The following is a 23,157-nucleotide window of genomic DNA, read 5'->3' as shown; positions in this document are numbered from 1 at the left end:
ATCAATCAATCAATCAATCAATCAATCAATCAATCAATCAATCAATCAATCAATCAATCAATCAATCAATCAATCAATCATTCTTTATTTGTATAGTGCCAAACCACCACAAACATTATCTCAAGACGCTTTTACAAACAGAGCAGGGCCCGTATGCACGTCCAGCCATTAGCCATGGAAACGGGCAGTTTGTACTAATGGTGAAAAAAAAACTTACAGTATGCATGAGCCAGGTTAATGCCCCAACAAAGCATTACATTGAATGGCGGAAGACCCCACCATTACAGGTGCTAACTGCAGGATTACCACACCTGTTCATACGCAATTCCACCCTGTAGTGCACCCAAAATTATTTTACTGGTTTTTAAGGCGCTGCATGGCCTTGCACCAGACTACATCTCAGAGATGCTTTTAGTATATAAACCAGGTAGGTCTCTCAGATCCTCCGGCTCCTCTCTTTTAGCTGTTCCTCAGAGCAGAACTAAAACATTTGGTGACACTGCTTTTAGCCACTACGCTCCCAAACTATGAAACAGCCTGCCGGAGGATCTGAGAGGAGCTGATAGAGATATTGAGACTTTTAAACGTAAACTAAAAACATATTTATTCAGTCTGGCTTTTATGTAGGGTTTAACAATTTTATTACCCACCTTGGTAACACTTTACAATAAGGGTCCCTTAATTAGCATTAGTTAATGCATTATAAAGCATTAATTAACAAATTAAAAATAGTTTAATAATTATTATAATGTATTACCTAACATTAACTAACACATAAGTTAATGCATTAATAAGCAGTTAATTAATGTCCACTGCTCAGAGTTAATTAATACATCGTTAAGCATTAATAAAAGTTACAAAACTTAATTAGTTAACCATTAGTAAATGCTTTCTGGACCCTTATTGTAAGGTGTAACATATGCATCACTTAGGTAACACATTATGAATTCTAAACTGCCTCATAAGCATTACATATGATGTTATCTGTGATTATCTGTTTTATTCTGTTTTAAATAAAATGTGTTGCTTCAACTACATTTCAACTAATTTTGGTTCAGCGTATGTGTTACCTAAGGGATACATGTGTTACACTTTACAATAAGGGTCCAGAAAGCATTCACTAATGGTTAATTAAGGTTAAGTAACGCTTATGAAGCAGTTTAGCACTTATGTGTTACCTAAGTGATGCATGTATTACACTTTACAATAAGGGTCCAGAAAGCATTCACTAATGGTTAACTAATTAAGTTTTGTAACTTTTATTAATGCTTAATAATGTATTAATTAACTCTGAGCAGTGGACATTAATTGACTGCTGATTAATGCATTAACTAATGTGTTAGTTAATGTTAGGTAATACATTATAATAATTATTAAACTATTTTTAATCTGTTAATTAATGCTTAATAATGCATTAACTAACGCTAATTAAGGGACCCTTATTGTAAAGTGTTACCCCTACCTTTTACTGTAATATTGATTTAAATGTTGCTTTATTATTTTAGTAATTTTAACTGTTATCTTATTCTATTTTTATGTATTTATTCATTCATTTATTTAATTTTATTTATCTACTTAATTTTATTGATATTTTTAGCCTTAGTTTTATTTTTCAACTCTTATCCTTACCTTTTAAATCTATTTATTTTAACTATTTTTATTCTTAATTTTGATGCTTTAACTTATTTTAATTACACATATTTTATTTTGGTGTGCATTATTCTCTATTTTATTTTATTTGATGTTGTTCTTGTTTTTAATTTGTATTTTTATTAGTTTTATTATTATCATTATTATTATCTTCCCCTAATATGTCTTGCCATTGTTTCATGTCTGCTTCTTTCTTGTTTTCAATCGCTGTAAAGCACTTTGGGTTGCATTTTATTTGTATGAAAGGTGCTATATAAATAAAGCTTGATTGATTGATTGATTGATTGAAAATCATAACCATGTAAATAAAAGTACTTCTGTAGATTATTTCACACGAATGAATTAGAACATCATTCTTAGGTAACCTACAAGCAATACCATGAAGTGAATCCTTCCCAAACAACTCCTTCCTCATCCTTCAATGGGGGGACAGGTGGTCCTCCACCTGGACCACGTTGGCGGCGGTGCTTGTTGTGCAAAGCCGCTTTCATGTTGCTGATTATTTGTGTAGGTCTTCTACTGTGCGCTCAGAAACACCACACGCATTTACCCAGTTCAAGATCTGAAGCCAGACTTTCCCTTTCTCCTTGTTTGTTATCTTTGAGGATTGACTTGCTGATAACAGCTGTTTGTTCATTCTATATTCTTCTAATCAAATGTCCATTGCTTCTTGAGCTTCTCTCAGTCACACCGGTACTGCTCGCCATGTTTATTGTTGTTTATGCGTAGTAGGCATGCATAATTGGAATTTGTTAGATAGGGATTTTCTAGCAGGTTCCGTGGACATATGACGTTTTGCACCAGCCTCGCTTTCATGGCGCAATCAGTTAATTGGCCAATTACTTGCAGTCGTGTATGCGGCTAACGCTACGGCCAAATGGGCTGTTCCATAACGGTACGTTAAGACTGATAGTCCTGTTTGTGTAGTGGCTTGACATGCATACAGGCCCTGGTCTAGACTGTACTCTATGTTCTATTACTAACAAAGACACAACATCAAGACAGGATAAGATCCAGTCCCATCTTACAGACAGGACTCAGTCTGATCTCATCTTAATCCACCATGAGCAGAGCACTTTGCAGCATTTAGCAAGTTACAGTGGCAAGGACAAACTTCCTTTAACAGGCAGAAACCTCTGAAACATCTGCTGAGACTGTGTTGGGGTTGGAAAGGGGGATTAGGTCTTATTTATCATTTAATTCTTGTTCAAGCAACACAGCTATAGTTGACAGACTGTCTACTTTACTTCCTGTGTGCCTACACGTTACAAATCAGTGATATTTTAATGGTATCTGAGGAAAGATGCCATCACTCTTTGCATATGTGGGACCTGTAATAATATGAAGCATGTGAATAGACACTGACACCCCCAACTCTCATGTTTATTTTTTTCATTTTGTATAAAATCTAGTTAATTGATGATGTGGTTAATATTTGTGTACACAAGCATCTGTGGTATTTTATTTGTGATTAAAAGGCTCATGTCATTTTAGGGCAGCTTAGGGGTCTTTAGGATCCACAGGTGCACACGCGTCATTCAGTAGACCGGGATGTTCTGCAGTATGCAGCCACGCTGAGCTGATGTGCTTATGCTTTGTATATTGAGATGAGCAAAGTGGTGAAACAATGTATAAACGTAGTGACTTAAATGTAAGATGTGTACGAGAAAAAACAGACTTCTGTTAATGCAAATAAGATTCTTTATGTTGAGTTTTGCAAGTCACTCAGTCGTCTTTGAAATGCCGCAGCTGGGGGCGCAGAGAAGGTAGACGTGTCTCAAGGTCTCTCCCTGAGAATGTAATTTATTCATTTATATTTTGTCACTTTTCTGTAATATTAACTAGCAAAATAGTTTACTGGGAATGTTGCGGTTGGATTTAAGCCATTTTCTATCCCCTATATTCCCACAAATGTCATCTCTTCGCTACAAAACTGAGCCCTCCAAGGCAGGCCGCAAGCCTTGGCCACCACCTGAACCTGACCTCCCAGAATCGTAAGATGCCAACCCGCCTATGCTATGAAGCATTAAGCAGATGATGGATGACCTGCGAGCAGAAATTGCAAAGGATTTTGACTATGCGATCTCAGATACTGTGAGAAGAGAGCTTGCGACTGCTTTCTTCTCATGATACTGTAACTATGTTACTATTAAGGAGCTGGAGGAGTCCGCAGCTGACCACGAAATGCAGTTGTGAAACCCCCTCTAGCCTGCTATTATATTACCTCTGTGAGTCTGAAAGATGGCACATGCGTCACTCAGTAGACCGGGATGTGTAGTATGCAGCCACGCTCAGCTGATGTGCTTATGTTTTGTATTTCTAGATAAACAGTTGGAGTAGCAGCCAAATTCCAGCAGATTCATGTCCGGTCTGTCTCCGATCCGTCACAGCTCCGGATCTGATAGGTTTCTATTCTAGACCATGTGTTAACTCCCACGCATCAATCAGCACAGAGCACATAACATAACTATGACAACAAACCGTCAAGCTGAGTGGAGCCAGGCCTGGAGTCAACAGGTCAGAGGTTTTCAGAGGACCAGAAAGACAACATGGATGAGGAGAGGTGGAGGAGAATCCTTGATTCAGTGATTACTGCAGGAAAACCTCGGTCACATGACTCCAGCTGTCCGGCGGTCCTGCTCTGTGCTGCGTTCCAAAAACGCAACCAGTAGGTGTTGACGGATGAGAGAGCACAGAGCCGGACTGCAGCGGATCAGAGACGGACTGGTCACGGATCTGGTGGAAGTCCCGTGTAAGAGTATTATAAAATCCATGCAAGCCTGGAAAATCCCTTATTTGTGTCTAAATGTGCAACACATAGTTTGCTACTATCCAGATAACAACTATTTGGTTCAGTGTTTTCTTGATTAAAGGTATTTTGGGACATTTTTTGTCAGATGAAGAGAGAGAGAGAGATCTTGTGGGGATGCAGAAAAAGTTTGAGGTCTGGAGTCAAACATGCAACCCCTGTGACGATTATAACCTCAGTACATGGTGTGCATGCTCTAACTGCTAAGCTATACCGGCACATCCTGTTTGATGCAATGTTAATTATGTAATATTAATTAAGGCACTTTTAAACGCCTGAGGCAGATTGATGCAAGAAGAACATCAGGTCACTGAGAGCCTCTTGATTAATCAAATATTTGAACTCATCTACCTTTTCTATAAAGTGGTATTTGGCTCTCTCCCAGTGTTAGAGAAATGTAACATCTTCATATAACTCATTCAATTGAAGTGCACTGCAGTAGATCTTTGATAACTGAACTTGGTGCTCTGAGAAGTCAAATAAACTCCATGATTTTTGAAGCTTCAACTCGTCCTTCACCAATGCATGAAACTTATTCAAACTCTACAATGCAGCAAAAAGAAAGTCCTGATACACAAAGGACTTACACAACTGGAGGGGTTGTTGCTATCGTTACCAGCAGAAAAGTTAGTGAGAGAGAAAGAGAGTGAGCGATTGAATGAGAGGGGAAGAGAAAGTAAACAGTGCACACAGTATTGTTTATAGTTTGTGAATATATGCATCTATATTCACACAGCAGGGATGATTCACCAACAGCCAGCTTTCATTCTCAGACGCAGTAAAGCTTTGTCATTAATTTGATCACGTTTTCACAAACACACAAACAAAAACAAACATCAGAGTAGATGAGAGCAAAGAAAAGAGAATTGTATATGCCTCAGTAAGACTGAACACAAAGAGTATGTACGTGTGAGCGGCTCTTACCTGAGGCAGCCTGTAGCGTTACGCAGCACCTGGGAGGTATGAAGGTGGAGCTTGCGGTCATCATGGTGAGTCGGGGAGGAGTCCCAGCTGGAGTGGGGTATGATGACGCTGTTTGTCAGAACGGCAAGGGCGTCCTGGATGATCGGCATCTTCAGAGCATCACAGGATGACAGGTTCCACAGCACACCTTCACACACAGGGGAAAAAGAAACGCACCATTAGAACAAGCAGCAACCTCTGATCTGAAAATATGAAGCGTATGTGGAAGTGCTGAAAACTGCAGTTCATCGAGCGTCCACTAGAGGCTAGCCGCTAGCTGCAGAAACACCGGAAACCACATACACACCCATTCAAAGAAGATGATCTTTACAGCAGAAATAAACATGTTTACAGCCTGGTTCAAAAAACACTTTATGTCTGAATAGCTCATTTCTCTATCAGCACACACTGTACGGGGGTGAATTTATTTATAACTCACTATTTTTGAAGATATTAACCGTACATGTTTTGCCCAAATAAGGACATGGCTGACTTGGCTGACAGGTGGGCTCCTTATAGCTGTTCGTGAAAGGGCTAAAGCCCGCCTCTGTACCTCACACTAGCTCGGACAAAGTTAGGTTGAGTTCAGCATTTCCAATATGGCACCCGCCGACGATTGGTTTCAAAACAGCGCTTCAGAAACATGTGTGATGTCATGAATACTACGCCCATTTATTATACAGTCTATGGTTAAGAAAAGTGTTTCAGAGGAAACTCAGAAATGATTCAGCTGATGGAGAATTGTACTGCTCTGAAATATAAAAGTGTCAACAACATACAAGCACTCACAAGTTTAAATTTGTTATTGGCTGCCAGATGAAATCAAAGGTTTCAATATAGTAGAAATATAGTGATCATACAATGTGAAAACAATCTTCAGATTCTGGTGAAGCTCTTTTTTGTAAATGTAAATAAGGATGTTCAAAAACTACTTATTTCCTGATTGTCTGAACAGAAATTTCAAACCAACAGATTACTCCAAAGGTAAGAAAACACTCCAAAAAATGGCTAACCACAGGATCACAGACTCTGCAGGTTAATGAATTGGATTGCTGAGTGTGGCTAAAGCTAGCAGAGCTAGCACCACCAGCTCCTTGTAGGTTAACGTCCACATGTCTGGTTATGAATGGCTCCAGTCAAGTGGTTACAACAACAACGCAGCACTACGAGACGTCATCTGTCATCTGTGCTTGTTGACATCCGGGTAGTCATAGTATCATAGCATTGTTCAGCTGTAGCTTTAACTAGAGCTACATCCTTTAAAAGCAGTCTGAAGGCATTTGAGGAAGATGCATCAGCTTGTAGATGCTTTGACTCATGACTTTTGTTCTGAAATTCTGAAGTGAAAACTGAAGTGATTGTTATCGGCCCCAAACACCCCAGAGAGACTTTTTCTAATAATATAAGTACCTTAGACGGCATTAGTCTGGCATCCAGCACCTCGGCTAGGAATCTAGGAGTCCTATTTGATCAAGATTTATCCTTCAATTCCCAAATTCAGCAAATCTCAAGGTCAGCCTATTTTCACTTGCGCAATATTTCTAAAATTAGACACTTCCTATCTCAGAGCGACGCAGAAAAACTAGTCCATGCATTTGTTACCTCCAGGTTAGATTACTGTAACTCCCTCTTATCAGGCTGCCCCAATAAGTCTCTAAAGATTCTTCAGCTAGTTCAAAACGCCGCAGCTCGAGTATTGACTAAAACTAGGAAGAGAGAGCACATTTCTCCAGTGCTAGCTTCTCTACACTGGCTCCCAATAAAATGTAGAATAGAATCTAAAATCCTTCTTTTAACCTACAAAGCCCTTAAAAATCAGGCACCCTCGTATCTTAAAGAGCTCATAGTGCCCTATTACCCCTCTAGAACTCTACGCTCCCAACATGCAGGCTTGCTAGTTGTACCTAAAATCTCTAAAAGTAGTGTGGGAGGTAGAACCTTCAGTTATCAGGCCCCTCTCCTTTGGAATCATCTACCAGTCAGGGTCCGGGAGGCAGACACCCTCTCCACTTTTAAGAGTAGACTTAAAACTTTCCTTTTTGATAAAGCTTATAGTTACAGCTGGATCAGGCTTGGACCAGCTTTTGTCATGCTGCTATAGGCCTAGACTGCCGGGGGAACTGGCACACTGACACACTGGGATCCTAGCTCACCCTCTTCCCCCCAACCCCCTCATCACTTACTTTAACTCTGCCTGTCCCATTAAAGTTACTAACCATAGACCTTTCTGGAGTCCCTGAGCTCCCTTGTCTCGTAGATTCCTCTGAGCTGCCGTAGACGTCCTCCTGCTGTGGACGATCTGGACTCCAGCTGATACGGACGTGCTGGACTCCAGCGGCAACAGCTTCTACGACTCGTCTCATCACTATCACCTCTCTCTCTTACTCCCCTCTATCTGTCTTTCCAGACCCTACTCGGTCGAGGCATGATGGCTGTCTAACATGAGTCTGGTTCTGCTCGAGGTTTCTGCCTGTTAAAAGGAAGTTTTTCCTCACCACTGTAACTCGCTAAATACTGCGATGTGCAATGCTCATGATGGATTAAGGTGGGGTCAGACTGAGTCTTACCCTGTCTTGAAGTTGGGTCTCTGTTCATAATTTGACATAGAGTGGTCTAGACCTCCTATGTTTGTAAAAGCGTCTTGAGATAACGTTTGTTGTGATTTGGCGCTATACAAATAAAGATTGATTGATTGATTGATTGATATGTTGTCATGTTTTAGAATTCTATGTTGTTTGACTGTAACTTTGTTGGAACGTGCTGCTGCCGATCTTGGCCAGGACACACTTGTAAAAGAGATTCTTAATCTCAATGAGGTTTTCCTGGTTAAATACATTTAAATTACATTAAAAGAAATCCTTGGCTGGTGGCCATGCTATGACTGGCATTTTTTGGCAGATGGTAATGAAAAATATTAATAATTTGTTTAACGCCCACATCCCCAAATGTAACACTTGGAACAAGTCTGTAAAAATTGTATATTCTTATACCATCTATAAAAGATTATGCAGAAATTTGGATTTTCTGCTGTGTCACATTTTAGATGAGGAAGCCTTTTTATTAACCAGGATCTTGCTCTGGTTTAGGACTACCGGAAGAAGGCACACAACATAGAGGACTATTATTTCAGTCTTTTTTTGATGATCCTTTAAACACAGTTTGAATCATTCACTGAATAAAAGTAAAAGTTTCTCTCAGTCGGCCTTCAAAGCACACATGATTCATGCCTTCTTTTTTTATTCAGCTAAAGCTCTGCTAATTCTAGATTTCCAGACGGAGCTCAGTAAAGAAAGCACTCTTTTCCACTTTCTGTATCTTTTCACCTGTCATTCACAAACACATATTTAGTGAAAACGGATCCATTAACCTCTCAGAGATGTCACTAGAAATACATCAGCTTGTATTTTGTGAGGCTGGGTAGTTTAAGCTCGTGTTTTGGTTGGTTGACAAAGAAAAATAAACTCAAAACATTTTCCAACCTTCTGCATGATTATAGTGACCTCAACTAGACCTTCTGCTGCACAGGGACACCAGACATGAAGTGCTGAGGTGCTTCAGGACTAGAAATGAGGGACGAGAATAAATCCATATTTGTATCTCCTCTTTTGAGAGATATCTACTCTTTTATGTTTGGATCCAACTCGACAGTCCATCTGATACTTGGAGAAATTAATTAGTTTGTTGGTTTGGGAAAAAAGCCAACTGCACAACCAGTGCGTCAATATTCAGATTGTGTGGTGGAAATATTCACTCTTAACATATGCAGAAACTCCCTGTTAATGGGTGTTACTGAAGGCAGACATAGATGAGTTATGTACATACTTTCAGTCACCTGCAAGGACACAAATACTGCACACACACACAGAGTTACATTCATGCACGTAACACTTGTGCTCAAACAGTTTGGGTACACAAAACACACACACAAACATTTTCTTTTTGTCAGATGGAATACCAGATGTCTCTTCACAGACTGGTGACAGCGCTGGCCTTATTGGTCAGCAGCATGCACAAGAGAATCACACACACACACACACACACGCACACACACACACACACACACACACACACACACACGCACACACACACACAGAGGCTTCATCTGCATTCTTGCATTTTAAATATGTTAATTAGTCCCTGCTGCGTGCACTGGTCATCCCCACTGAGAGTGCAAGAGATACACAACCAGATATAGCAGCAAACAATGACATAAAGGGTGTGAAACAGAGGGTGAAAGACATGACACTCACAGAAATAGAAAACTAACGGAGGGGCTGACAGAGCTCAGCGAAGGTTTGAGACACGGGAACAGATTGAGACAACAGAAGAGACATGCAACATGTTTTTTATGTGACAAACTATAAAAAGCTGCTGGGTTGAAGGTCACAATCTCTCACATATTTGATGCCAGGCTGCAGATGTTGCCGGTCCCAGATGGCAGATGTCGTTCATTTACACAGTTACCACAGATATGAGATATGGGAAGCAGTCAGGGCTCTCTTGTGGTCCGCAATGGGGCGTGTTGATAAAGGCTGTCAGCCAGTTAAAGTTAAAAAGGGATGACGTTCATTCAACAGCACCTTATGTACCATCCACGATTTGCTCAGTTGTCGTGAGAACCAAAAGTTAATGAAGCAGAAGAGTGGAGGACCTGTGCAGGGCATTGATTACAGATTTATCATCTGAAACAACAGCAATATGGAAGTTAAGTTACAGAACAAGCTTCTTGACGTCAGGGCGAGCTGTACCTGGCCTCTGATGAGCATGTGATGGAGCAGAAGATAAAAAGAAGCTCTGTGGTTAATAGGGATTTATTTTCTTGAATCTGTCAAACAAAGGTCAAACTTGTGTGTCAAATGTAAATAAAAACAAATGTAATGATTCACAAAATATTTACACCCCACATGTATTTGCACAAAGTCAACATATCAAATGTTGAAACTGAAAATGTGATTATTTGGGGAAAATAATGTTCCCATTTTGAATCTGAAGACAGCAACACATTTCAAACAAGTTTGTACAGGTTGATGTTTACCTGAATTTCATCACCTCTTACTTCAGCAACAGTCTCTAAGCGTCTGTGAGCTGAAGAGAGACCAGTTGCAGTAATTTTAAAAGTGGAATACTCGCTTGATGAAGAACTTCAGCTGCTCAAAAGTCAAAGTCAAGACTGCGGGTAAACCATAGACTGTTTAAATAATGGACGTAGTATCCGTGACGTCACCCATCTGTTTCTGAAGCGCTGTTTTGAAGCCAATTGTCGGCGGGAGCCATATTGGAAATGTTGAACTCAACCAAACTTCTGTTGAGCCAGTGTGTCGTAAAGAGGCGGGCTTTGAGCCTCCTAGCCAACAGCTACAGTTTTCCTGCAAGTCAGCTGTGCCTCTCGTATTGGAAAACTCATAACCTTAAAAAATTCACCCCTGTACAGTGTGTGGCGATCGAGGAATGAGCTATCCAGACTACACTCGTCTTTTGTACCAGGCTGTAAACATGTTTATTTCTTCTGTAAAGATCGTCTTCTTTGAATGGGTGTGTATGTGGTTTCTGGTACTTCCGGAGCCAGCCTCAAGCCGATCCTCGATGCACTGCAGTTTTTAGCACTTCCACATGAGACTCATATTTTTAGACCGGAGGTTGCTGCTTGGGGTAAACCAGTTTGACATCCAGAGTCTTTTACTAGAAAACCATGCAGCTGTACGTGTGTGCAGAATGTGTTTAGGCATTGTCTGTCTTCATAAGCAAGTCCTTCTCTGATATGAACGTTGTCTTCTTGATGGCACATTTTACCCTGAAACTTATATGTATTGTTCACCCCTCATATATTGTCATGCCTTGTGCTGTTACACACCCCTATACCTTTGTGGATCCTGGCTGAGCTGTGAGCTTGTAACAAGATGTCTCCTCTTAAACCTGTAGGATGCGGCATCCTTTTGATTTGTCAGAGCTCAGGACAGTTTACGACTTCACCTCAGTTCTTCTTATATAAGCTCGGGTCCAAGAAGGCTGCAGGGTTTCCAGGTCTGGTTTGTATAACTGTGATCATAGACAATGGTTTTTGCAAGTGATTTTGAGGCCATGCAGCGAGTTCAAGCTGCAACCTCCGGTCTAGAAATATGAGTCCAATGCGGAAGTGCTAAAATCTGCAGTTCATCGAGGATCCGCTTGAGGCTGGCGCCGGAAATACAGGAAGCCACATACACACCAATTCAAAGAAGACGATCTTCACAGTAGAAATAAACATGTTTACAACCTGGTACAAAAAAGGAGTGTAGTCTGGATAGCTCATTTATCGATTGGCTCACACTGTGAGGGTGTGAATTTATTTCTAACGCGGACAGCTTGACAGCAGCAATATGGCTGCCGCCGCCAATTTGCCTCAAACAGCTCTTCAGAAACAGATTGGTGACGTCACAGATACTACGTCCATATTTTATGCAGTCTATGAGTGAGTTCCACTACAGAGCCAGGCCTGTTTTTAATGCAGTGCCTTCTGAGAGCCTGATGGTCACAGATACCTGAGATTGGTTTCATGCCCTTGTGTATAGAGATGTCTTCAGATAGTCTTAATCTTTTAATGGCAGTGCTGTTGACAATCCCCAGGTTCTTCAGACTTTTATATTTAGAAAGATAATTCCTAAATTGTTGCACTACTTCCCAGCACAGTGTTTCACAAAGGAGTCCCCACCTTTTCTACAGAAGACTCACCTCTCTGCTCTTTTTGCGGACCATAATCCCACCACAAGAAATTCAAGGTCGCAATCATTTTCTAAAACAGTAACATTTCTCAGTTTTAACATATTTTATATTGTCTCATCACATTTTGTTCTTATTTAGATTTTACAAAGCACCTCATCTTTAATGGAAATGGGTTTTAACACAGGAAAATACATCTACCAAAAAGTTATTCAAACAAAAAAAAGAAGCTGGAGATGGAGAACAGGGCAAGGACAAGTTGCATCACTGTATCACTGCATATTCAAAACGCCTCGCTTCACTGAAACACTGTACACAGACCGCCACCGAGGCACCGAGTGTTGACAAGCAGCCAACTTTGCATCGCCAACAGCAACACCAGAGCTGATGCTTTACAGTTTACCGCACAAGTGTCAGTCACAATACCAATCTGCATTGACATGCATGACAGACAGAGGGATGAGAGGAGGATCAGGCCATGGAATAGACATGCAAGGAGAAAACAACGATAGACAGAGACGAACATCAAAGATTGGAAGATGTAACAGAAGGAAGAACAAATAGGTGAGAGAACAAGATGGGAAATGACAGCCATTGACAGACTAAAGCAAAACAACACAGCGGTGTTAAGGTACAGGAAGACTTTCTCCTAATTAAAGTTGTTGTTTTCAAATAAAACGGTCGGCAGGGTATCGAAGAGTGGGGGAATTAACGGGAGTCAAAGAGGGGAGGGAAAATCTGACTTAGTATACGTGGAAGAAAACGTAAAGAAGAAAAAGGTGCATGGGAGAAAAGTTGAAAAGAGAAGAAGAGAGTGAAAGAGGACAGCGCTGCGTGTGTGTGTGTGCGCGAGTGTGTGTGTGTGTGTGTGTGTGTGTGTGTGTGTGTGTGTTTATGGGAAAGCTTGAGAGGACAAGAAGAGGAGGGTGATAATAAGGCGATAACCTTGTATGGTGTTTGGCAGGAATCAAGTACTAACACTCAGACTGAATGTGTGACTTTGTGTGTGTGTGTGTGAGTGTGTGTGTGTGTGTGTGTGTGTGTGTGGGAGCGTGGCAACATTTGCCTTCACTCTCACTAATCAGCCTCTTGTTTCACATTTAGAGTCTCTCTCTCTTTCCTTTCAATCTCCCTCCTCTCATGAGCTCTTTTCAAACCACGCCAAACATCCACGAACACACGCACACGCGCGCACGCACACATACACACACACACACACACACACAGTTGCACCCTCAGCAGGGATGAAGCTACAGGAGTGTACAAACCACTTGACTTATACATCTCAGTACTTTCACCCCAGTACTTTCAAACATCTCTCCTTCTTTGGGTCTGTCTTTCTTCCTGCGTTGGCCTGTTTCACGAGTGGTGAGTGTGTTAAGTGTGATTGCAATCATGTTAAAACAGTGTTGTCCCTGATGAGCAGACAAGATCCACTTAGCTGCTTTGTGGCACTTAGCTGCTTTTCTTTGGCGTTCATAACCAATAAACGTACACACACAGAGCTTAGAAACACACACACACACACACACACACACACACACACACACACACACACACACATATATGCACACTAAAGATGTGGGAGGATGGAATTATGGAGTTAATTTCTGCAGACGGTAAGAGAGACACAGATTGAGCAGGAGGAGGAGGAAACACAAAGGAATACACTTCTCAATGTTTTCTAGGGCAAGGACATTGTGTCTGCCACTGTCTCAGCGGCCACAGTCAAGGCTGGTCACACACACACACACACACACACACACTCTAACTCATACACACACACCTGCCTGCTCTAGAAACATAGATCTGTAATGGTTGGCTAAGCCCAGTGTCCTTATGGGGATAACATCAGGTGACCATCAGACAATGACATCATACTGGAGCCTTTGTGTGTGTGCTTCTCTCTCTCTCTCTCTCTCTCTCTCTCTCTCTCTCTCTCTCTCTCTCTCTCTCTCTCTCTCTCTCTCTCTCTCTCTCTCTCTCTCTCTCTCTCTCTCTCTCTCTCTCCTGTCTTTATATCTCTCTTCTTCCTCTGTTTCATTCCCCTCAGACGCTTGACGGGCAGTTTTTTTCGAGGAGCTGGGTGGTTTGGGGAAATGGGGAGATGATTGCATGAATTCATGAATAAATGAGAGTATGACTTGTAAGGGGAGAGTGAGGCCTGTTAGGCCTCAAGTGGCAATGTTTTATTAAACAGCCTTCATCTGTGTGACTCCATGTGAATTAGTTAGCCACGGGGTCAGAACCTGGTGATGAGTAAAGCCATAGAAGACAAATTACATACCTAATGTGTCTACAAAAATCTGCCAACGAAACATCAGAAAAAGTAACACCCCATCAGATAACATTAGAGTTGGCAGCAGGTTAACAATCGCTGCATTACCCCTGGAGTCACACAACTCCTGAGCCCGCAGTGGGTAAGAGGGAAAACATTTATCAGCAGCAGGTAAATGGTGTATTGTGGGTGAACTGTTACTACCTGCACTATCATTCCCACCAAGGCCTCCCACTGTGAAAATCCAACAGAGACATTTCTTCAGGACACTAGCAATTTAGAAGCATCATAGCAGCAGCAGCAAAAGAAGCCGTCCTTGTGCAGGCAGGCATCCTGTTTCCACACGTAATAACTCTGATGGAGCTCTGTCCTCAAGCTTCTCTGAAGGAAGGTTACTTTTCAGATGGAAATTAGAGTGGCTTTAGCGAACGCTACAACAGCAGCACAGGCATGAGGAAGCTACACAGAGCAGTAATTCACTCCTTAAAGTAACAGACATGACATCAAAGATTCAGCAGTATTATTTTAGTGTTGTGGTTTGTGACCTGCAGAAAGTTAACCCAAAGCTAAAACAGATAATGACTAAATCACTGAATTCACAGTATTTGATGAACATTGTTTTTCCATGGTAGGAGATGAAGGATTTCAGAGGCTAATGGTTTATCTTGAACAGTATTGTAACGTGAGGGTTCGATGTGTGTTGGTTGGGTCATTTTATTAAAAAGAAACAGCAGGATGGAGACAGATAACTTTCTCAAGAGCACTTTACTGTAGCCTCACTCAGTCGGCATCACATCAACACTTCCTTGTCACTCAATCACATGTCACAGAACAAACCAATCAGAGGGCAGGTAGCTCCAGGTGAATGTAATGAGAACCACAGAAGTACATTCAACATGTTTGGTCCCAACTACCTGCACTGTGTTGCACCAGCTGGGCGTAAGTTCAAACATAGCTTAGTTTAAACATAATTTCTAGTTTAAGATGGAGTTTACTCCCTACTAACATTTTTGGCGTTGCGCCTGCTGAGATAGTTCCAACGCTAGCGTTACTTACATCTTAAATTTGACACCTCGCTCTGAGTTGGTGTAAAGCCCTCCATTAAAGACTGTTTGTCATTGCGCTCTGTTTTCAAAGATGGGATCATTTGAAGGATGGGAAGAAGCAGAGTTCAACCAGCTGTGATGTACCTTGGGGTCCAAATAAACAATAAACTGGACTGGTCCACCAACACTGATGCCATCTACAGGAAGGGACAGAGCAGACTATTCTTCCTGAGGAGACTCAGGTCCTTCAGTGTCTGCAGCAGGCTCCTGAAGACCTTCTATCAGTCTGTGGTGGCCAGTGCTCTCTTCTTTGCTGTGGCGTGCTGGGGTGGAGGTATCAAGACGGGTGAGGCCAGCAAGCTCAACAAGCTGGTTAAGAAGGCCCGCTCTGTGGTTGGCCTAGAACTGGACAGTCTGGAGTCAGTGGCTGAGAGGAGGTTGATGGACAAACTGCGAGCCATCCTGGACAACCCCTCTCACCCTCTCCATGATGAGCTGTGGCTGATGGGGAGCTCGTTCAGTCAGCGCATCATTCCACCGCGGTGCAAGACTGAACGCTTCAGGCGCTCCTTTGTGCCCACCGCCATCAGACTGTTGAACAGTAATGGAGGCCACAGACTGCACCATGCTGACCACTGACCCCCCCCCCTTGAACAGATCCATAACATCCCTGCTCTGTCTGTCACACTCCATCACTCCATCATCCCATCCTGAACTCTCTCTTGACTGCTGCTGGCATTATAATGTATAATATACTGTATTATATAATTATCTTGCTATATTATATTTTGTTATATAACATTACTATTCTAACTACAACTCATGGTCATATTACATACAAATATTCTTCTATTTATTGCTTAATTTGTCATTACCAACCATAATCACACCATGTCAACCTGTCACTACTGAAACATTTTTTAATACTGCCTGTAATTACTTCTATTTAATTTAAATTCCATTTGTAACATTGTATATATCTAAATTGTACTCTAGCTTTATTTATTTATTTATTTTTATTTTATTTTATTTTTATGTTATTTTGTTTTTATTTTTTTGTTTTATTTTTATTTTTATTTTTAACTTATCTTTTTATTTTTTTATCTTATTTTGTACTTATTGTACTTATTTTGTACTTATTGAAACTTCTTTCTTGATTGTACTTATGTCTGGGTTGCTGTAACAACTGAATTTCCCCCCCGGGGGATCAATAAAGTAATATCTTATCTTATCTTATCTTATCTTACAACAACACACTCTCCGTGTTAGATTACATGAATCCTAAACGTACAATGACTCTGATCTTAACTCATACTTTGGTTTCCCACGAGCGGAGATAATCACCGTACATCTGCACAACATTAGAGTACCGTTATTTGAATGTACCGTATGTTGTAGTTCATGATTTCACCACTAGATGTCACTGTTGTTATTTTACACTTTAGATTAATTATCACTGTATCAAAATGCTTTGTCATATTTAACTAAATATGTTGCTGTTAGTCGATTAACAGGAGTTAAAGCAGTTATGGTTAGCCGTTAGCTTGTTTTTGAGGTTAACGGGAGTTTTGATTGAGAAGAAAGCTGCTCAACTCAACTGAACTCAACTTTATTCATATAGCACCTTTCATACATAAAAACATGTAGCCCAAAGTGCTTCACAGAGTAACAGACAGTAAGAAAACAACAGCAATGGTAAAATTAAAGAAGGCATGATTGAAAAAAAAAAGAAATACTTAAAAAAGAAAAGAAAAGAATGGAAATAAAAGTTAAAAATAAGGTAGAGTTAACAAGATCAGATGAACACAATAAATAAATAAGATAAATAAATACATGTTAAAACAATGGTTTAGATCAGTGGTACTCAACCTTGTCCTAATCAGGAGCCACATTGACGAAAAAATATTTTTGCAAGAGCCACAATCCAAAAACGCTCCTTTCCTCCCTGAAACCATTATGCATTTGAGAATATGGATAATAGTAATATGTTACTAAGGAATGAAAAGCATAATGTACAGTGCAATAACTGTGATTTATTATTTTCACTGCAACCACAAAACACACATTGCTGATCATCACTGCCCATAACAGCAGATAACAGACAGCATGTTTACTGATCATCACTGTCCATAACAGCAGATAACAGACAGCATGTTTACTGATCATCACTGTCCATAACAACAGGTACAGTAACAGACAGCATGTTTACTGATCATCACTGTCCATAGCAGCAGGTACGGTAACAGACAGCATGTTTACTGATCATCACTGTCCATATAACAGCAGATATTAGACAGCAGGGGTTGTCAGAACAGTAATGTTGTACTTACTTCACACTCAATGTGATTTCTGACACTCTTTCTGCCGCACAAGTGATTTGAAGTCGGGCTCTGCGCTGGAAACGGCGATCCGAAGGGCCTCTGTTGTGTGCTGCAGACTCAATCTGTTTCGGTTGCGACATTTTATTTTTGAGAGCGCAGAGAACGCTGCTTCACACCGGTATGTGGACGGAAACATTGAGATGATGCGTCTTGCCAGTCTGGAGATATTTGGGAGATGCCCCACCAGTTTCCAAAAGTCCACGACATCTGTAAACCGAAACTGACGCTGAAGTTCATCTGAGCTCTTTAACTCCACGAACTCCATTTGAAGCTGCACAAGTCCGAGCTGGTCGCTTATTTGCTTCATTTCATTGACCTCAACCAGGAATGGGTTTTTCACAAGTAGAAAAATATTGCTATGGTCCTTGAAGTCGTTGAATCTTGATGTGTAGTTTTGCTTGAGCTCAGTTAGCACGTCACAGAATTGTGATTGACAGGGCAGGAGAGCGTCTGCATGCATCGCCATCACTTTCTGCACGGTGGGGAAGAAGCGGTAATCAGAACCACGGACACTTTGTTCGAGTACCTCCAGTTTGTCAGAAAATACACTGACAGCCGTGTAGAGCTCATACACGGTCTTGTTTCTTCCTTGCATCTTGAGATTAAGTTCGTTCAAGTGCTGCGTAATGTCACACAGGAACGCAACAGGCAGCTGCTATAAAGCACTGAGTGTGTGATGACTGATGTGTGACTTGTGAGCGATAATGAAATGCTGATGAATTCTGCTGACAATGTTTTTCTTTTTCGTTTTTCAAAGATTTTTTTTAGATTTTTCTTTTTTAAGTGGACTTAAAAGAGCCGCAACTAGTCTTAAAGGAGCCGCATGCGGCTCGCGAGCCGCGGGTTGAGTATCGCTGGTTTAGATAGTAACGATAAAAATAATAATAAAATAATAAAATAATAATAAAAATAATTATAATAATGATTATTATTAATGCTCACTGATTGGCCGGTGAAAACATCATATCTGTGAAAATACTTAGATTAGTTTGGACATTACGGTCTACGAGTTAGATGAACCTTATGTTTCCGTAGTGAAACCAAACAGCGACACAGCTTAAGTCACAAACTAACTAGTTTCAACGTCTGGTTTAGTGTCGATTTTACAACCTAACTTAGGACTTGACTTATGCAGAGCTGGTGCAACAGGCCACTGATGCTTTAGAAATGATTCTAACAGTACAAATAAATCAATAATAACTTCAGTAAACTTGTATGTAAATATTTCACTTTACAAACAAGACACATATTTTAATATCAACTCAAATTCCAAACTGACTTTCCTGCTATGTGATCTTTACACACATTCACAGTGTGATCAGCAGCAATGTCAGAGACAGATGTTTGACCACTGACAGATTGGACTTCTGTCATTTTGGACATTATTATATGGACAGGAGTGCTCCAGTTTACAGTCAAATAGCCTAAAGTACACATTTTAAGATACATAATTAAAGAATAAGTCTAACACTATCAGGAGCCGGTTGATATTAGTCACCAGTATCAGCTCAAACAAATCCACATCATGCATCCCTACTTCGTCTCTCCCCATTCGTTCGTCACCAACTTCTAAACAAACAAACCAAATCTCTGACGTAAGCGTGATCACCTGAAGATGTTTGCACACAAGCCCACATGCTGACCACATGACCAGCCTCAGCAGTTGTTTTTCAGCTCAGCAGCCGTGTCAGAGCAGGCAGCAGCTGCTGCAGCAGGGTCATGTCATGGTCCAGCGCCTCAAGGTGAGCCCACAAGTAAGGATAGCATCTCCTATTGACACGCAAAGCCTCTGCATTGATCAGACATTTACTGACAGGCCCGGAAGCCTCCACCTCGTCCTTTCTTACCTCACGCTGAGATTCAGGAAGCCAATAAAGCAGGTCTATATTTAAACTTTAGAGCTAGCGGGGAGATAGGACAAATCGCTGAAGGGAGGATTTTTCCGGTCACCACAACAGAAAGGAAAGAAAAAACCCTCTGCCTTGTTTCATTTGCACAGACCTGAACAGATCCTTTAATCAAAGAGAATAGGGAAGTGCTTTGACAGAGCTGACAACACACAGGCAGTAATGAGGAGGATGATTTGTTATGACTCTTGGATAATCTTCTTTTTTAAAGCAGTTGAGGATTGTCTATCGATGTTGCGTGAGTATGCAACGTTGTCCCCGATGGACCTCTTGTGGTCACCAAGTCATTTTGCCACCAATTAATACTGAAGGTCAGGCTTTTAGAGGAATGACATTTGGCAGAGCAATAGATCCAATGACTTTTCTCAACTTATCAGAGCATTGGAGATACGTTTCTCTTTAAAATAGCTCATTAGGCCACATGGACCAAAGAAGGGGACTTCTATACTCACAGAATCTCAAACCAAGTGTCAGTGCTAAATCCAGTTCCAACCTGTCTTTAAGTCTGACATGCTGAATATGTGTGGTGACCATTATATAACACATCAGACTTCCACTAAATCTGTTTCTGTTTCTGTGCTCTCTCTCATCTGTCAACACTCACCGGTTGTGTTTTCAGAACTCAGCACGGAGCAGGAGCGCCGGACAACTAGAGTCATGAGACTGAGGTTTTCCTTTCAGTAATTATTGAATCAAGGATTCTCCTCCTCCTCTCCTCATCCATGTTGTCTTTCTGGTCCTCTGAAAACCTCTGACCTGTTGACTCCAGGCCTGGCTCCGCTCATCATGAACTTGGTTTGTTGTTGTAGTTTTATTCTGAAAATTAACCAGATGTTTTCATTTTGTTTTGGTGCCTGACTTCCTGTCCCGCTCCATCTGCTCTGTTGAGATTGATGCGTCGTGCTCCAGCATCCGGCAAAAATAGAAGTCTTGCGGCTCTGATCCGGAGGGCTTCGACCTGCCGGATCAGAGACGCAGCCGGAACGAAACGGAGCGGATCCAGTGGAAGATAAAACATTGACAAGAATAGAAACCGGTGACTGATCGGGGCAGATTTGATAGAATTTAGCCATTAGAAAACATGGAAGAAGTGATGTCACCATTAGTTTTAGGAGGGGTGTCTTGAAGGCCAAAGATGGCGGTCGCCATATTGGAAGTCCAACTAGCTTTTGGCTAATCTGGAAAGAGGCAAGAGGTGATTTGAATGAATCTTGGTTGTTGGCTACACTGCACCTGTTTTTAAGACAAATCAGTGACACACAGCCACGCCTTAGCATTCATATAATCAAAATGAATGAGCTATATCAAATTCTTTCTATAAAAAAGGGCGTCTGAATACAGGGCCTGATTGGGATTACTTGGCTTTTGGAGTCAGCTTCAAGTGGACGCTCAAGGAAATGCATTTTTTTTTGCACTCCTGCATTGGTTTTCTTTTCTTTTTAAGTTGCTTTCAGACTTCGGTTCAAACTCTTACTTTCAAAACAAACTGGAACACACACACGCATCCTGATTGTGCAGATTTAATTAAATCTATATCATTGCCTTCTTCCAGTTTAAATAATTTCTACACATTTTCCTCTGTCTCTCTAATTGTAAAAAAAGCACTTAAAACACATGCCTAATTGAACCACCAACTAATTATGCAACACTTTCAAGAGGCGAATTACATTTCCAGCAGGCTGCTCCACGAGGCAAATAAGATTCACTTCAAAATGCGAATCCATTGGCATGAAAAAACTAGAAATGTGGAATTAAAGGCTAAGTACCAGAGTAAACAAACAACAGGGTAGAGTCATGCATGACACTGATTCACTCAGCCAGCAGCAGAGAGCCAGACAGAGAGGGGCGAACACATGACGAGATGGGGAAAGGGAGAGGGGTGTGTGTGATTGTGTGTGCAAGATGACTACTTCCTAGAGTAGAAAGCAGCATGACTTGTGGTGCATTTAATTAATTCGTTCATCTACTTGAAAACCACACAAAACAAAAATAACTACGGATTGATTTTTTGTAACCTCACTATTCTTCCCTCTTATTCTCAAACTGCTTCCCTCACTTTGTTCTTATTTCCTCCTCACCTTCTCTGACATCTGTTAAAGTTCTTCCTGTACTGTCTTTTATTCTTTCTCACTCCGTTCTTTAAATTGTATTTTACCTCTTGTTGTAGGATTATAAGAAACAGCTTTGTTCCTGCTCATTCTCAGCGCCGTGATTGGCCTTCCTGTCGTAAAGACTTAACAAGGTCAGGTGATGTGTGCAACAAAGTGTGTGCAGCAGACAGGCCGGGTGGCTGAATGGGTCAAGCGCAGAACTTTGACTTTTACCCAGAAGAAGAACAGCGGTCTCCTGGGTGCCCTGAAGGCAAACGTTGAAGCAACAGGAACTAGCCACTCACAGAACAGCAGAACCAGCCAATCACAGCACAGTAGGGAGGGGCTCGGCAGAATCCCCTTGAGGAAAAGAGTAATGTTTTTTTTTATCTCCACCATTCTCCTGTGGGCTTTTATCAGTATGCCACGGGTCTGTGAAGAGAGAGAGAAAAAGGGCTCGCTAGCCCGCTGGCTGTCATTGTTGTGATCCTCCGGGTCCCATTCTCCCCAGAGAGAGGGTGACCTATGGGGACCGGCCTTCGGATGGATGTTCCAGTGTGCCTGTGCATGTGTGTGCTTGGAGATGAGCTTTATCCCGCTGAGGAACAATGTGGTCAGAGGTCAAATTGAACATGAGGGGGCCCCACCAAATCTATCTCTGTATTCAGTGCGGGCATGAGCCCATGGGTTATGTGTGATTCTGTGTCTATCTGAGTCTCTGTTTGTGTGAGCGTGATAGCACTTCTCTTTGTTGAATGCCCAATTTACTTAAGCGTGAACATGTCTCTCACATCTTTGGACTCTTCTGGTGCAAAAGACTTCTGTCTGAGCGAGCTAGAGTCACAATGGTGATACAAGTCAATATACACACAGGAGTTCAACCGTGTGAAGAGGAAAGGAAATGACATTAGACAGTGGAAAATAAATGTCATAAGACCACTGACCATATTCACACGACAGCTGTTTTCCACTGACATCACGCAGAGGATGGGAAGCTCAAATCCTGAACATCCCTTCTTTACTTTATTGTTAGCTCAGAAGTCTTTAAACATGAACATTATCTGTTATATCGCATTCACAGGGTTCCCCTTCAAACGCCACTCAAGTCTGTTGTCACCAAACAAGGTTGAGCTTGACTACATTGAATGGTGAAGCAGGTTATGCTAAAGGGGGCAGAGCTAACTTCCTAGTACAACTGATAGCTGGAATCAAGTGACAGGTGAAAGTCATTTGACATTTTTCTAACCCTTTACCAGAAAATCCTGAGCTGTAGCTACAGTACTGACTAGAACTAGGAAGAGAAAGCACATCTCTCCGGTGTTAGCTTCTCTACACTG

General features: G+C 41.3%; 1 protein-coding gene across 2 annotated transcripts in view; it reads right to left on the bottom strand.

Annotated features, from left to right (window-relative positions):
- Nucleotides 1–23,157, bottom strand: part of ctnnd2a (catenin (cadherin-associated protein), delta 2a) — a 518,337-nt gene that overhangs the window by 112,803 nt on the left and 382,377 nt on the right. For both annotated transcript variants that reach the window (XM_034706751.1, XM_034706750.1), the window contains exon 15: nt 5,384–5,570. In XM_034706751.1, coding sequence (XP_034562642.1) covers nt 5,384–5,570 — 187 coding nt within the window. The remainder of the gene's footprint in view (nt 1–5,383; nt 5,571–23,157) is intronic.

The sequence above is a fragment of the Notolabrus celidotus genome, chromosome 17, assembly GCF_009762535.1.
Source record: "Notolabrus celidotus isolate fNotCel1 chromosome 17, fNotCel1.pri, whole genome shotgun sequence".
Classification (NCBI taxonomy): Eukaryota; Metazoa; Chordata; class Actinopteri; order Labriformes; family Labridae; genus Notolabrus; species Notolabrus celidotus.
The sequence above is the reverse complement of the archived record's forward strand: the minus strand, read 5'-3'. Positions and strand labels throughout refer to the sequence as shown.